This window comes from Bison bison, unplaced genomic scaffold, assembly GCF_000754665.1.
Source record: "Bison bison bison isolate TAMUID 2011002044 unplaced genomic scaffold, Bison_UMD1.0 scf7180017864471, whole genome shotgun sequence".
Taxonomy (NCBI): domain Eukaryota; kingdom Metazoa; phylum Chordata; class Mammalia; order Artiodactyla; family Bovidae; genus Bison; species Bison bison.
Genome location: NW_011495032.1, coordinates 11,052,847 through 11,068,573, shown reverse-complemented (window position 1 = coordinate 11,068,573; position 15,727 = coordinate 11,052,847). Strand labels below are relative to the sequence as shown.

Here is a 15,727-nt window from a genome sequence, read left to right as displayed (position 1 = left end):
TGTGCTCCCCTTGCCAGTTGTGCTGCCTTCCTTAAAACACCACTCACTGGTTCTGTTGTTACCTGTTTACCCACCCCATCCCACCCGACCCCAGCCAAGCTGTGAGTTCTTACAGAGTAGCATCCATGTTTTTCGTCATTCTACTTCTATACTTAGTGCTGGTCCTGACCCATAATGGGGCTCATTCCATAGATGTTAAATAAATGGTTACTGTTGATTTTTAAGAGCAAACTCCATCTGGTGTAGAACAGCTCGTCTAGCCTGCCAGAAGGCAGAGATAGGGGCACTGTGAGGACCCTGGTTCTCAGATGGAAATGAATTCAGTCTCTCACAGGCATCTTCCATTAAACAAGGTTTGGGAGTCATTCTGTGTTGCAAGGCCCAGATGGACAAATCAAGCTCCCGGAGGTAGCAGCCAAGCTGAGGAAGAATACAAAGTGGAGAAACCAAGAGGCAGGGAGAAAATGGAGAAGTAAGGGAGGAGAAGGGAAGGCAGGGTTCACAGCAGAGCAGACAAGATCTGCCTCTGTAACCATATGTGTTGCTGGATTGGAAACTACAGTCCTGTGGGCTTCACCCTGCTCATTTGATCCACTTGGTGGAGAAAACCCGACAGGATGATGGCTTTGCCCATCTGTTTATGCCAACATGGCTTCTTTCCATATGTAGTTTTATTGGTTTGCTTTGTTTGTGCTTTAGGAAAAATGACAACTGGATGAGATCAACAGGATGCATGCTGCCTGTCTCGAAGTAAATTATCCAGCTGTTGACTCTGTGCTCAGCTGCCTGGTGGTTGAAGGGAAAGAAGATTCCATGGAGCTGCTGGTACCTGGCCTGGGGGAAGGGTGTCTTCGATCATCAAAGCATTATGACTATTCATGAAAAGGCTCACATTCTTGCAGATCATGCAGGGCTCTGGGTGCTGGATGGCCACAATTGAGGAAGAATTCAGATAATTCCTCCAGACCACAGAATCACTTATGTCTGTTCTGCTTTCAGCCACAAAGCATGGTTTACCTCCAATGATGGCCGAGTCACTTCGCACTGCATTGGTGAGTGGTTCCCGCTCATCTGTCTTCCCAAAAAGATCTGAAAGGAGTAAAAGACACTCAAAGTCCTAGCAGAAGGTCTACAATATGCAGTTGAGATGATACACCTGTGGGTTAGACCAGGTGATCTCAGAGAGTTAGTAGCTGGCATTTTGGAAGGAACCCAAACAAGCATATACAGAAAAAAAAAAAAAAAAAGAGTATTTGAAGTACTCTGCTTATACCCCATACTTGCATGATTCTGTTAGATTCTATATAAGCTGTAATATAAGGGGTTAAACAAAGTGATGGTGGTATTATGTCTGCTTTATTCTACTGCTTACCTCTCAGCCTACTTTTGATGTCCTTTTCTGCTTTGCTGGACAGTTTCTATACATGACAACACCTTCTTCCCTCAATCACACTTGCCTCTGCTTCAGAGGTTTCTTTAATTACAAGAGATTTATGAGCTCATTGGCAGGAAAGAACAAAAGTGTTGGTGCATTAACACACCCAGGAAACCCTCACTAGAGGGTTTTACTAGATGTGCATTAACATATATGTTTTTTGTTTGTTTGTTTTTTAAAGAGCATCAAGTTTGAAGGCACCTAGACCTGGGTTCTAATCTTTGCTCTGACACTTATCAGTCTGGTGACACTGAACTATGTACATTTTAAAACAACAACCTGCAAAGGTATTAAAATGGGTTAATGATCCTAGAGGTATCCATATAGTGCACATAAAATTTTCAGGACTTACAGCACCTATCATTAGTACTGCTCTATCATTTAATTCTCTGAAAATGACTCCAACATGATTATTGTTTTTCCCATTTTCACAGATACCAAAGCTATTAAGTAACCTGCCAAAAGTTCCATAGTCTAGCATTGGAAGATTCAGAACACAAATCAAGCCCAGCCAAGTGTCACATTCACGTACTTTTCTAGGATACATACCTGACTGCTGCCAAGAAAACACCAAGATCAGTAATAGGAAGGTAGCAAAAAAACTCTATGCCCTTTCTTTGCTCATAATTCATAACTTATTTGGCAATTGATGAACATACCTGACTAAATTAAATCCTAAGAATACTTCTAGACACCTAGGATGATGGTGACTAATAAAGCTAGAAAAGGTATTTCAAGGAGTGGTAAAATAAGAGAAGATATGTGGATGATACTACCATGGGGCTTTCCTATTATTAAGGAAGGTTGGTTTTAATCACATGAATTTTATTAGTTCAAAGACCAGCTTACCTTCCTGTCCTCAAAACTCCTCAATCCTCAGAGCAGTAGCCACTTTAAATAGTAGTGAAAAAATAAATATACCTACATACATATATGGGCTTCCCTGATAGCTCAGTTGGTAAATAATCCACCTGCAATGAAGGAGATCCTGGTTCAATTCCTGGATTGGGAAGATCCACTGGAGAAGGGAAAGGTTACCCACTCCAGTATTCTTGGGCTTCCCTTGTGGCTCAACTGGTAAAGAATCTGCCTGCAATGTGGGATACCTGGTTTCAATCCCTGGGTTGGGAAGATCCCCTGGAGAATGGAAAGGCTACGCTCTCCAGCATTCTGGCCTGGAGAATTCCATGGACTTTATAGTCCATGGGGTCACAAAGAGTCAGACATGACTAAGTGACTTTCACTCACTCACTCACAGACATATATGTATGCATTTCTAACTACTCATTATATTAGAAGTTGTTGTTTGATAGCTAAATCCTGTCCAACTCTTTTTGCGACCCTGTGTACTGTAGCCTTCTAGGATCCTCTGTCCATGGGATTTTCCAGGCAAGAATATTGGAGGGGGTAGCCATTTCCTTCTCCAGGGGATCTTCCTGACCCAGGGATAGAACCTGCGTCTTCTGCTTGGCAGGCAAATTATTTACCACTGAGCCACCTCGGAAGCTCTATATTAGAAATAGGATTATTTAAATATATTAAATATCAATCTAAGAAACCAGTCATAATTCTTAACTGCCTGTAATCATACAAGGTAAGGAATTGATTCACGTTAGCCTTTAGCCTGAAAGCTTCTTGAAGACATCTAAGTAGTACTGGTGAAAGAAGTTTCATGGAGTATTTTCTTGCACACCTGATGAGGAATGCACCGTGGTCACCGCATTCACATCCGAATCCATCAGAGAGGCACAGCTGGATTCTATCAAGGCCCCTTGGATGGTTATAGGTGCAGTGGTAGAATGGCGCAGGGCTGCCTTCAGTGGTGTAATATGGTTGTATTGGACTGAGGCCAGACACCCAACAAAACCCAGGGCATTGGCTTTAGCAACTTCAGCATCCAATCCAAGATTCTCTGCAATGTGAAAAACAATTAGTTAAAAAAAAAAAAAAAAAACTGCTCCATCTTCATGTTAAGTAATGTTTGAAATTACAGAAAGTGCCTTTTTATTCTTTGAATAAAGGAAATTGTCCTTTCTTTGTCTTCATCTACTTTCTCGAAAGTCTACCCAAAATATGTGTCAATACATCAACCACATATCACAGAAAATTGCTTGGGCTATTTTGCCTTGAGATAATGTTTCAAACTTCTAAATTTTCATTCATGTATTTTACGAACTGTAACAAATACTTAATAAATCTCCTCTACACTCTAGATGTTTTATATTACAGAATTTAGATCATTATCCCCATCACAATTTATTTATGGATGCTGGTGATTAATTCAAGCATACTACAATACTCATTACAATACTTCACTCAAAATGATAGTAAGAAAAAAAGTGAAATGAGGCAGAGATAGGAAATTTAAAGTGATCCTCTCAAAAGTTTATCATGTTTGGTGTTTTCAGCAGCTTGTATACACTATATACTAATACATTTTCATACACTAATAGCTTGACCATATATTCAAGATTTTCACATGCTTAGTTCTGTCCATATTACTGACTGGTGAGCATGGATTTTCTATGACAGCACTCAATCTCCCAAAGTGTCTTTGAGTTTTTATAAAAGATAATGAGGGAATCATTTATGAATCATGGCGAGATCAAATGTCTCATTTTCTTCAAGATTTGTGGTAATATTACTCAGTATGCCATTTCTTTATTTTAATAAGGATCATTTGAACAAATTTCTGTGATGCAATTGCATATGACAAAGCAGGATGGACTTTTCCCCCTCTTTTAAAGCATAACACTTTTAATAGACCTAGATGGTTCAAATAGTTATTTTATTATGATAATAGGCTTATTTTCTGGAAGAAGACAAGGACTTTCAATCAGATTAATTATAATTTACTTCCAGTCATTAATGATCAAAAAGTGCTTCCAAGGATCATCAAGCAAGCATTTTGTTGGCCACATTTAGGGAAGTTATATAGTGGACATATAGAGGAAAATTAGAAACTAATATCCCTCAACAATGCTATGTCTACTTTTGACCTTATTATTATTCCTTCCTGAGCAACGCCCATGTAAACCTTACTAATTTATCATCCCTCTTATCTTACAGGAAAATAAAAAGAAATTATGTGTATTTATTTAATGTGGCTGTTGTAAAAAATTGTTGTTGATGTTGCTCAGTCACTCAGTCATGTCCAACTCTTTGCCACCCCATGGACTGCACCACTAGGCTTCCCTGTCCTTCACCATTTCCCAGCGCTTTCTCAAACTTATGTTCCCTGAGTCAGTGATGCCATCCACCATCTCATCCTCTGTCATCCTCTTCTCCTTCTTCCTTCAGTCTTTCCCAGCATCAGGGTCTTCTCTAATGAGTCAGCTCTTTGCATCAGGTGGTCAAAGTACTGGAGCTTCAGCTTCAGCATCACTCCTTCCAATGAACATTCAGGACTAATTTCCTCTAGGATGGACTGGTTTGATCTCCTTGCAGTTCAAGGGACTCTCAAGAGTCTTCTCCAACACCACAGTTCATAAGCATCAATTTTTCAGCAATCAGCCTTCTTTATGGTCCAATTTTCACATCCATACATGACTACTGGAAAACCATAGTTTTGACTAGACAGAACTTTGCCAGCAAAGTAATGCCTCTGCTTTTTAGTATGCTGTCTAGGATGGTCATAGCTTTTCTTCCAAGGATCAGCATCTTTTAATTTCATGGCTGCAGTAATAATCTGCAGTGATTTTGGAGCCTAAGAAAATGCAGTCTGTCACTGTTTCCATTGTTTCCCTATCTATTTGCTGTGAGGTAATGGGACTAGATGCCATGATCTTTGTTTTTTGAATGCTAAGCTTTAAGCCAGCTTTTTCACTCTCCCCTTTCACCTTCATCAAAAGGCTCTTTAGTTCCTCTTCACTTTCTGCCATAAGGATGGTGTCATCTGCCTATCTGAGTTTACAGATATTTCTCCCCACAATATTGATTCCAGCTTGTATTTTATACAGCCTGGTATTTCTCATGATATACTCTGCACAGAAGGTAAATGAACAGATTGACAATATACAGCCTTGACATATTCCTTTCCCAATATGGAACCAGTCTCTTGCCGCTGGAGACTCCCTAGCACTCACAGGAGAAGATGATTGCATGTCCTTCTACTTCACCATCTTGAAGCATTTGATCACATGGATCACAAGCCTTGTCTGACTCAATGAAACCATGATCCATGTCATATAGGGCCAGCCAAGATGGATGGGTCATGATGGAGAGTTCTGTAAATGTGGTCCACTGGAGAAGGGAATGGCAAACCACTTCAACATTCTTGCCTTGAGAACCCCATGAACAGTATGACAATGCATAAAGATATGACACTGAAAGACGAATACCCCAGGTCAGTAGGTGCCCAATATGCTACTGGAGAAGAGCAGAGAAATTATAAGAAATTAGCATAAACTTAAACAACTTAGCATATAACAACACATGCTTTGTCTTACAGCTCTGCAGAAGTCTAATACAGGTGCCCACTGAGCTAAAATCAAGATGCTGTCAATTTGCTTTTTTTGCTAGAGGCTCCAGGGGATAACCCATCTCTTTGTCTTTTCTTTTGTTCTCTTTCTTTAAATTTATTTATTTTAATTAGAGGCTAATTACTTGACAATATTGCAGTGGTCTTTGCCACACAGTGACATGAATCAGCCACGGGTGTTCATGTGTCCCCTATCCTGAACCCCCCACCCACTTCCCTCCCATCCCATCCTTCAGGGTTGTCCCAGTGCACCAGCCCTGAGCGCCCTGTCTCATGCATCGAAACTAGACTGACGATCTAGTTCACATATGGTAATATACATGTGTCAATGCTAATCTCTCAAATCATCCCACCCTTGCCTTCTTCCACAGAGTCCAAAATTCTGTTCTTTACATCTGTGTCTCTTTTGCTATCTCACATATAGGGTCAACGTTACCATATTTCTAAATTCCATATATATGCATTAATATATTGTATTGGTGCTTTTCTTTCTGACTTACTTCACTCTGTATAACAGGTTCCAGTTTCATCCACCTCATTAGAACTGATTCAAACGCTTTCTTTTTAATGGCTGAGTAATATTCCATTGTGTATATGCACCACAGCTTTCTTATCCATTCGTCTGCTGATGGACTTCTTAGATTGCCTCCATATCTAGCTATTGTAAATAGTGCTGCGATGAATATGGGGGTACACGTGTCTCTTTCAATTCTGGTTTCCTCAGTGTGTATGCCCAGCAGTGGGATTGCTGGGTCATATAGCAGTTCTATTTCCAGTTTTTAAGGGAATATCCACGCTGTTTTCTATAGTGGCTCTACTAGTTTGCATTCTCACCAACAGTGTAAGAGGGTTCCCTTTTCTCCGCCCCCCCCCCACCTCCAGCATTTATTGTTTGTAGACTTTTTGATAGCAGCCATTCTGTCCAGTGTAAGACGGTACCTCATTGTGGTTTTGACTTGCATTTCTCTGATAATGAGTGATGTTGAGCATCTTTTCATGTGTTTGTTAGCCATCTGCATGTCTTCTTTGGAGAAACATCTGTTTAGTTCTTTGGCCCATCTTTTGATTGGGTCGTTTATTTTTCTGGAATTGAGCTGCATGAGCTGCTTGTATATATTTTAGATTAATTCTTTGTCAGTTGCTTAATTTGCTATTATTTTTTCCAATTCTGAAAGGAGAGAGTTGGCTTAAAGCTCAACATTCAGAAAACTAAGATCATGGCATCCGGTCCCATCACTTTATGGCAAATAGATGGGGAAACAGTGCAAACAGTGGCTGATTTTATTTTTCTGGGCTCCAAAATCATGGCAGATGGTGATTTCAGGCATGAAATTAAAAGATTCTTGCTCCTTGGAAGGGAAGTTATGACCAACCTAGACAGTATATTCAAAAGCAGAGACATTATTTGTCAACAAAGGTCCATCTAGTCAAGGCTATGGTTTTTCCAGTAGTCATGTATGGATGTGAGAGTTGGACTGTGAAGAAAGCTGAGCGCCGAAGAATTGATGCTTTTGAACTGTGGTGTTGGAGAAGACTCTTGAGAGTCCCTTGGACTACAAGGAGATCCAACCAGTCCATCCTAAAGGAGATCAGTCCTGGGTGTTCGTTGGAGGGACTGATGTTGAAGCTGAAACTCCAATACTTTGGCCACCTGATGTGGAGAGCTGACTCATTTGAAAAGACCCTGATGCTGGGAAAGATTGAGGGCAGAAGAAGAAGGGGACAACAGAGGATTAGATGGTTGGATGGCATCACCGACACAATGGACATGGGTTTGGGTGGACTCCAGGACTTGCTGATGGACAGGGAGGCCTTGCATGCTGTGGTTCATGGGATTGCAAAGAGTCGGACACGACTAAGCAACTGAACTGAACTGAACTCTCCTATTCTGAAGGCTGTCTTTTCACCTTGCTTATAGTTTCCTTCGTTGTGTAAAAGCTTTTAAGTTTAATTAGGTCCCATTTGTTTATTTTTGCTTTTATTTCCATTACTCTGGGAGGTGGGTCATGGAGGATCCTGCTATGATTTACGTTAGAGCGTGTTTTGCCTGTTTTCCTTTAGGAGTTTTATAGTTTCTGGTCTTATATTTAGACCTTTAATCCATTTTTGACCTTATTTTTGTGTATGGTGTTAGAAACTGTTCTAGTTTCATTCTTTTACAAGTGGTTGACCAGTTTTCCCACCACCACTTGTTAAAGAGGTTGTCTTTTCTCCATTGTATATTCTTGCCTCCTTTGTCAAAGATAAGGTGTCCATAGGTGTGTGGATTTATCTCTGGGTTTTCTATTTTGTTCCATTGATCTATGTTTCTGTCTTTGTGCCGGTACCATACTGTCTTGATGACTTGTAGCTTTGTAGTATAGCCTGAAGTCAGGCAGGTTGATTCCTCCAGTTCCATTCTTCTTTCTCAAGATTGCTTTGGCTATTTGAGGTTTATTATTTATGAAATTATTTGTTCTAGTTCTCTGAAAAATACTGTTGGTAGCTTGATAGGGGTTGCATTGAATCTATAGATTGCTTTTGGTAGTATACTCATTTTCACTATATTGATATTTCCAATCCATGAACACGGTATATTTCTCCATCTATTTGTGTCATCTTTGATTCTTTTATCAGTGTTTTACAGTTTTCTATATAAAAGTCTTTTGTTTCTTTAGGTAGATTTATTTATTTATTATTTCTTTAGGTAGAAATATTTTATTCGTTTCGTTGTAATGGTGAATGGAATTGTTTCTTTAATTTTCTTTGTGTTTTCTTATTGTTAGTGTATAGGAATGCAAGGAATTTATGTGTATTAATTTTATATCCTGCAACTTTACTATATTCATTGATTAGCTCTAGTAATTTTCTGGTGGTGTCTTTAGGATTTTGTAGAGGATCATATCATCTTTATGTAGAGGATCATATCATCTACAAACAGTGAGAGTTTTACTTCTTCTTTTCCAATCGGGATTCCTTTTAATTCTTTTTCTGCTGTGATTGCTGTGGCTAAAACTTCCAAAACCATGTTGAATAGTAGTGGTAAGAATGGGCACCCTTGTCTTGTTCCTGACTGTAGGGGAAATGCTTTCAATTTTTCACCATTGAAGATAATGTTTGTTGTGGGTTTGCCATATATAGCTTTTATTTTGTTGAGGTATGTTCCTTGTATGCCCGCTTTCTGGAAGGTTTTTATCATAAATGGATGTTGAATTTCCCAAAGGCTTTCTGTGATCTATTGAGATAATCATACGGGTTTTGTCTTTCAATTTGTTAATGTGGTGTATCACATCGATTGGTTTGTGAATACTGAAGAATCCTTGCATCCCTGGGATAAAGCCCACTTGGTCATGATGTATGATCTTTTTAATATGTTATTGGACTCTGTTTGCTAGAATTTTGTTAAGGATTTTTGCATCTATGTTCATCAGTGATATTGGCCTGTAGTTTTCTTTTTCTGTGGCACGTTTGTCTGGTTTTGGTATTAGGGTGATGGTGGCCTCACAGAGTGAGTTTGGCAGTTTACCTTCCTCTGTTATCTTCTGGAAGAGTTTGAGTAGGATAGGTGTTAGCTCTTCTCTAAATTTTTGGTAGAATTCAGCTGGGAAGCCATCTGGTCCTGGGCTTTTGTTTGTTGGAAAAAATTTTATTACAGTTTCAATTTCAGCAGTTGTGATGGGTCTGTTAAGGTTTTCTATTTCTTTCTGGTTCAGTTTTGGAAGGTTATAGTTTTCTAAGAATTTTTCCATTTCTTCCAAGTTGTCCATTTTATTGGCATATAGTTGCTGATAGTAGTCTCTTATGACCCTTGGTATTTCTGTGTTGTCTGTTGTGATTTCTCCATTTTCATTTCTAATTTTGTTGATTTGATTCTTCTCCCTTTTTTTCTTGAGGAGTCTGGCTAATGGTTTGTCTATTTTATTTATCTTCTCAAAGAACCAGCTTTTAGTTTTGTTGATTTTTGCTATAGTCTCCTTTGTTTCTTTTTCATTTATTTCTGCCTTAATTTTTATGATTTCTTTCCTTCCACTAACCCTGGGTTTCTTCATTTGCTCTTTTTCTAGTTGCTTTAGGTGTAAAGTTAGTTTATTTATTTGAATCTTCTCTTGTTTCTTGAGGTAAGCTTGTATTGCCATGAACTTTCCCCTTGGCACCGCTTTTGCTGAATCCCATAGGGTTTGGGTTGTTGTGTTTTCAAGTTCATTCGTTTCTATGCATATTTTTATTTCTTCTGTGATTTGTTGCTTATTCAGAAACGTATTGTTTAGCCTCCATATGTTTGTATTTTTGATATTTTTTTTCCTGTAGTTGATATCTAATCTTACCACATTGTGATTAGAAAAGATGTTTGAAATGATTTCAATTTTTTGAATTTACCAAGGTTAGATTTATGGTGCAGGATGTGATCTATCTTGGAGAATGTTCCATGTGCACTTGAGAAAAAGTTGAAATTCACTGTTTGGGGGTGAAATGTCCCATAGATATCAATTAGATCTAACTGGTCCATTGTATAATTTAAAGTTTGTGTTTCCTTGCTAATTTAATTTTAGTTCATCCATAGGTGTGAGTGGGGTATTAAAGTCTCCCACTATTGTGTTACTGTTAATTTCCCCTTTCATACTTGTTAGCTTTTGCCTTACATATTGCAATGCTTCTATGTTGGGTGCATATATATTTATAATTGTTATATCTTCTTCTTGGATTGATCCTTTGATCATTATGTAGTGTCCTTCTTTGCCTGTTTTCACGACCTTTATTTCAAAGTCTATTTTATCTGATATAAGTATTGCTACTCCCACTTTCTTTTGGTCTCCGTTTCCATGAGATATCTTTTTCCAGCCCTTCACTTTCAGTCTGTATAAGTCCCTTGTTTTGAGGTGGGTTTCTTGTAGACAGCATAGATAGGTGTCTTGTTTGTGTATCCACTCAACCAGTCTTTGTCTTTTGGTTGGGGCATTCAACACATTTACATTTAAGGTAATTATTAGTAAGTATGATCCCTTTGCCATTTACTTTGTTGTTTTGGGTTCGAGTTTATAAACCTTTTCTGTGTTTCCTGTCTAGAGAAGATCCTTTAGCATTTGTTGAAGAGCTGGTTTGGTGATGCTGAATTCTCTCAGCTTTTGCTTGTGTAAAGCTTTTGTTTTCTCCTTCATATTTGAATGAGATCCTTTCTGGGTATTGTAATCTGGGCTGTAGGTTTTTCTTTGTCACCACTTTAAGTATGTCCTGCCATTCCTTTCTGCTCTGAAAAGTTTCTGTTGAAAGATGAGCTGTTATCCTTATGGGAATCCCCTTGTGTGTTATTTGTTGTTTTTCCCTTGCTGCTTTTAATATTTGCTCTTTGTGTTTGATCTTCATTAATTTGATTAATATGTGTCTTGGGGTGTTTTGCCTTGGGTTTATCCTGTTTAAGACTCTCTGAGTTTCTTGGACTTGGGTGGCTATTTCCTTCCCCATTTTAGGGAAGTTTTCAACTATTATCTCCTCAAGTATTTTCTGATAGCTTTTCAGTCTTCTTATTCTGGGACTTCTATGATTGAAATATTGAGGCATTTAATATTGTCCTAGAGGTCTCTGAGGTTGTCCTCATTTCTTTTTTTTTTCCCCCCTCTCTACTTCATTTATTTCCACCATTCTATCTTCCATCTAACTTATCGTATCTTGTGCCTCAATTATTCTATTGTTGGTTCCTTCTAGAGTGCTTTTGATCTCAATTATTGCATTATTCATTATTGATTTACTCTTTTTTATTTCTTATAGGTCTTTGTTAAACATTTCTTGAATTTTCTCAGTCCTCATTTCCAGTGTATTTATCCGTAACTCTATTTTGTTTTCAAGATTTTGGATCACATTTACTATCATTATTCTGAATTCTTTATCAGGTAGACTCCCTATCTCCTCCTCTTTTGTTTGGTTTCATGGGCGTTTATTATGTTCTTTTACCTGCTGAATATTTCTCTGCCTTTTCATTTTGTTTAGATTGCTGTTTTTGCAGTGGCCTTTCTGTAGGCTGGAAGTTTGTGGTTCTTTTTTATTGTGGAGGTTGCTCCCTGTAGGTGGGGTTGGACTAGTGGCTTGTCAAGGTTTCCTGGTTAGGGAAGCTTGCATCTGTGTTCTGTTGGGTGGAGCTTTATCTCTTCTCTCTGGAGTGTAATGAAGTATCCAGTAGTGAGTTTTGAGGTGTCTGTGGGTTTGGTGTGACTTTGGGCAGCCTATATTTTAATGCTCAGGGCTGTATTCCTGCATTGCTGGATAATTAGCTTGGTATGTTTTGCTCTGGAACTTGTTGGCTCTTGGGTGGTGCTTGGTTTCAGTGTAGGTATGGAGGTTTTTGGAATAGCTCTTGCCAATTAATGTTCATGAAGTCAGGAGTTTTCTGGGGTCTCAAGTTTTGAATTTCAGCCTTCTGCCTCTGGGTTTTAGTCTTATTCTTACAGTAGCATCAAGACTTCTCTATCCATACAGCACAGATGATAAAACATCTAGGTTAATGGTGAAAAGATTCTCCATAGTGAGGGACACCCAGAGAGGTTCACAGATTTACATGGAGAGGAGAAGAGAGAGGAAGGAAATAGAGGTGACCAGGAGGAGAAGAAAAGTGGAGAGAGCAGTCTCGCCAGCAATCAATTCCCTGCATGCTCTCCACAGTCTGGAACACTCAGAGATGTTCAAAGAATTACATAGAGAAGCAAAGAGGGAGGAGGGAGAGAGAGGTGACTAGGAGAAGAGGGGGAGTTAAAAAGGGAGAGACCAATTGAGCCGGTAATTGGTCCCCTAAGTGTTTCCCACAGCCCAGAACACCCAGAGAGATTCACAGAATTAAGTAGAAAAGTGAAGGGGAAGGGAGGAGATAGAGGTGACCTGAGGGAGAAAAGAGAGAGTCAAAAGGGGAGAGAGCAATCAAGCCAGTAATCACATCCCTAAGTAAAAATGGGTACTGAAGATTGGATTCTTAAAGGTACAAAATTGATAACAAAAACCATAAAGCAAAAATTTAAAATCTAGAGTAGAGGTTAGAGTCTCAAAAATACAATATTAAAAATACAAAACAAAATCAATCACAAAAATTATAATATATATATATGAAATTTGCTTTAGAATTTAAAAATGATAATAGTAAAAATATATCTAGGCATTTCTCTGGAGTTTTTGAGGCCAGTGTGGTGTCAATTCAGTTTCAGATAGTTCCTTGTTCCAGCTTATACTTTTTTTCAAGGTCTATAGGCTCCTTCCAATGCTTAGCCAATGTTAACTACAGGGTTTTAATCTGTTTCACCTGTCACTTCCAGAGTGGTTCCCTCTTCTTTATTTTGGCTTCCTCTGTTTGCAAGTCTCTTCAGTGTCTAATTTCTGCCCTGACACAAGAGGGTGAAGGTGGTCACTTATTTAGGCTCACTTGTTCAGGTGTGCTGTGGGGAGGGAGGAACACTGGAAAGAAATATCACTGGCTTGTGTGGGGAGTGCTCGCAGTGTATGGACCACACTGGGTTTGCCCCAGCTCACGGCAGCATGTGCTTTCCCAGCCTACACTGCTCAGGCTCCAGGTTGCTCTGCAAGGGAACTGTCCAAAGCAGACCTGTGTTTCGTCCACTTTCCAGGTCTAAGCTGCTCAGGCTCAGGTTCTCGGGTACTCCACAAAGGCACAGACTCAGGCATGCATTGTGTGCTTTTCCCAGGTCTGAGCAGCTCAGGCAACGAGGTGCTTGGTGAGCACACTGACACACTGTCCCAGGTGGTCTGTGCATCTTAATTACCTCCCTGGTCCCAGCCACTCAGTTTCCCAGGGTGCCACAAGAGTGCCATATCAGCTGTGCTTTGTGTCTCCTCTAGGGAGTTGATCTCAGGCTGCGACCCTCCTGGCAGATGTCAACCGTCCAGGATCCCAAGAAGACTTGGTTAGCAACTGGGAGCCTGCTCACAGTTTGGTGGAGGATGCCATCTCTGGGGCAGAGATTGCCCCTTGCCTTCCAGCTCTGGCTGTCGCCCACCTGCCTCTCTGCCTCAGGTGGGAGGAGGGGCCTGTCCACAGCTGGCTAGCTCTCCTTTGGTATTCACTCAATTCTTTGTTCTCTGAGCAGGCCAGGCTGTGCCTTAGTGAAGTGAAGTGAAAGTGAAATCACTCAGTCATGTCTGACTCTTCACAACCCCATGGACTGCAGCCTACCAGGCTCCTCCATCCAAGGGATTTTCCAGGCAAGAGTACTAGAGTGGGATGCCATTGCATTCTTTGAGGCTGTGCCTTAGGTTAGAGCTTTTCACAGGAAAGTTCTCTCTCTCTCTCTCTCTTTTTCTTTTCTGTCTCTGGCTATCCCACAGTTTGGGTTGCTATCTCATGTTAACTCCCGCAGATTGTCCTCAGGGCATTTACCCTAAGCAATGCAGCGTGTGCCTCTCTGTTCAGCCCCTGCTTGCTGGTGGTGGGTGCAAGCGTCTGGGCTACTTCTCCATTGGGAGTTATGGATATGCATATATTCTGTGTGTTTTTTTTTTTTTTTCTTTGTTTGTTTTTCCTCCTGGTTATGTTGCCCTCTGAGATTCTAAAACTCCCCCACAGACCTGCTGGTGAGAGGGTTTCCCACTGTTTGGAAACTTCTCCTTCACAACTCCCTCCAGGGACGCGTCTCCATCACTAACTCTTTTGTCTCTCTTTTTGTCTTTTATATTTTGCCCTACCTTCTTTTGAAGAGAATGGGCTGCCTTTCTGGGTGCCTGGTGTCCTCCACCAGCATTCAGAAGTTGTTTTGTGGAAGCTGCTCAGCATTGAAATGATCTTTTGATGAATTTGTGGGGGATAAAGTGGTCTCCCTGTCCTATTCCTCTGCCATCTTAGGACCACCTCTCTTTGTCTTTTCTAACTGCCATAAACCACCCACATTCCTTGGCGTATAGCCCCCTTCCCATACTTTCAAATCCAACAGTGTTGCATGTCTGTGCATCTTTCATCTGAAATCAGATTTAATTCTAATTATCTTCTTTTGCCACTTTCTTACACTTTTAAGGATCTTTGGGATTGTACCAAGCTGAGCCCTCCCTGGTGGCTCAGACAGTAAAGAATCCACCTTCAGTGAGGGAGACCTGGGTTCAATCCCTGGGTCAGGAATATCCCCTGGAGAAGGGAATGGCAACCCACTCCAGTATTCTTGACTGGAGAATTCTATGGACGGAGGAGCCTGGCAGGCTACAGTCCATGGGATTGCAAAGTATTGGATACAAGTGAGTGACTTTCACATCACATCCCTATTTTAAGGATAACTGATTAGCAAACCTTAAGTCTTCTATGCCAGTTAGCCTAACATGGTCACAGGTTCTGAGGATTAGTATTCAGCTGTCTTTGTGGGTCATTATTCTTCCTACCACTCTATTCTTCCAGACATGCTGCATCTGAGATTCTCTGAAAACTCTCCAGGTAATAATAATAAAAATAAAATAAAGATGTGAAGTGACACTTCTTCAAGTGTGAAAGAACATAGGGTGGGGAAGAAACTGCTCTCCTTCAAATATTCCAATAAATATCCTTCCAGGGTAGAACATATTTGTTACTTACTCATGAAAGCACCACATATGTTTATCTCTTATTCTAAGCTTTAAAAACAACATTATGAGGGTAAAAGACTGTTCAAACATTGTTATTCAACAGTCTTACACACCAAAAGTCTTTAATTAAGGCTAGGTGCTATTTGTTGAGTACCACAGAACTCAGTGTAATTCAGAAGATGCACTAGTTACTGATTGGTAGTTATTAAGGGGTAGTTAGAGATCAGAGGAATTTACAGAGAGAGGCAGAAGACAAGAGATGGAAAGCATGAACTGGCATGAGGTTTTTGCCTTGT

At 40.0% G+C, this 15,727-nt stretch overlaps 1 protein-coding gene across 1 annotated transcript in view; it reads right to left on the bottom strand.

Moving 5' to 3' along the window:
* Positions 1 to 15,727, bottom strand: part of CNTNAP5 (contactin associated protein-like 5) — a 1,037,136-nt gene that overhangs the window by 1,761 nt on the left and 1,019,648 nt on the right. Inside the window, exons 22-23 of the mRNA XM_010860827.1 lie at positions 3,129 to 3,347; positions 1,018 to 1,089 (exon numbers count right to left, since the gene is read on the bottom strand). Coding sequence (XP_010859129.1) covers positions 1,018 to 1,089; positions 3,129 to 3,347 — 291 coding nt within the window. The remainder of the gene's footprint in view (positions 1 to 1,017; positions 1,090 to 3,128; positions 3,348 to 15,727) is intronic.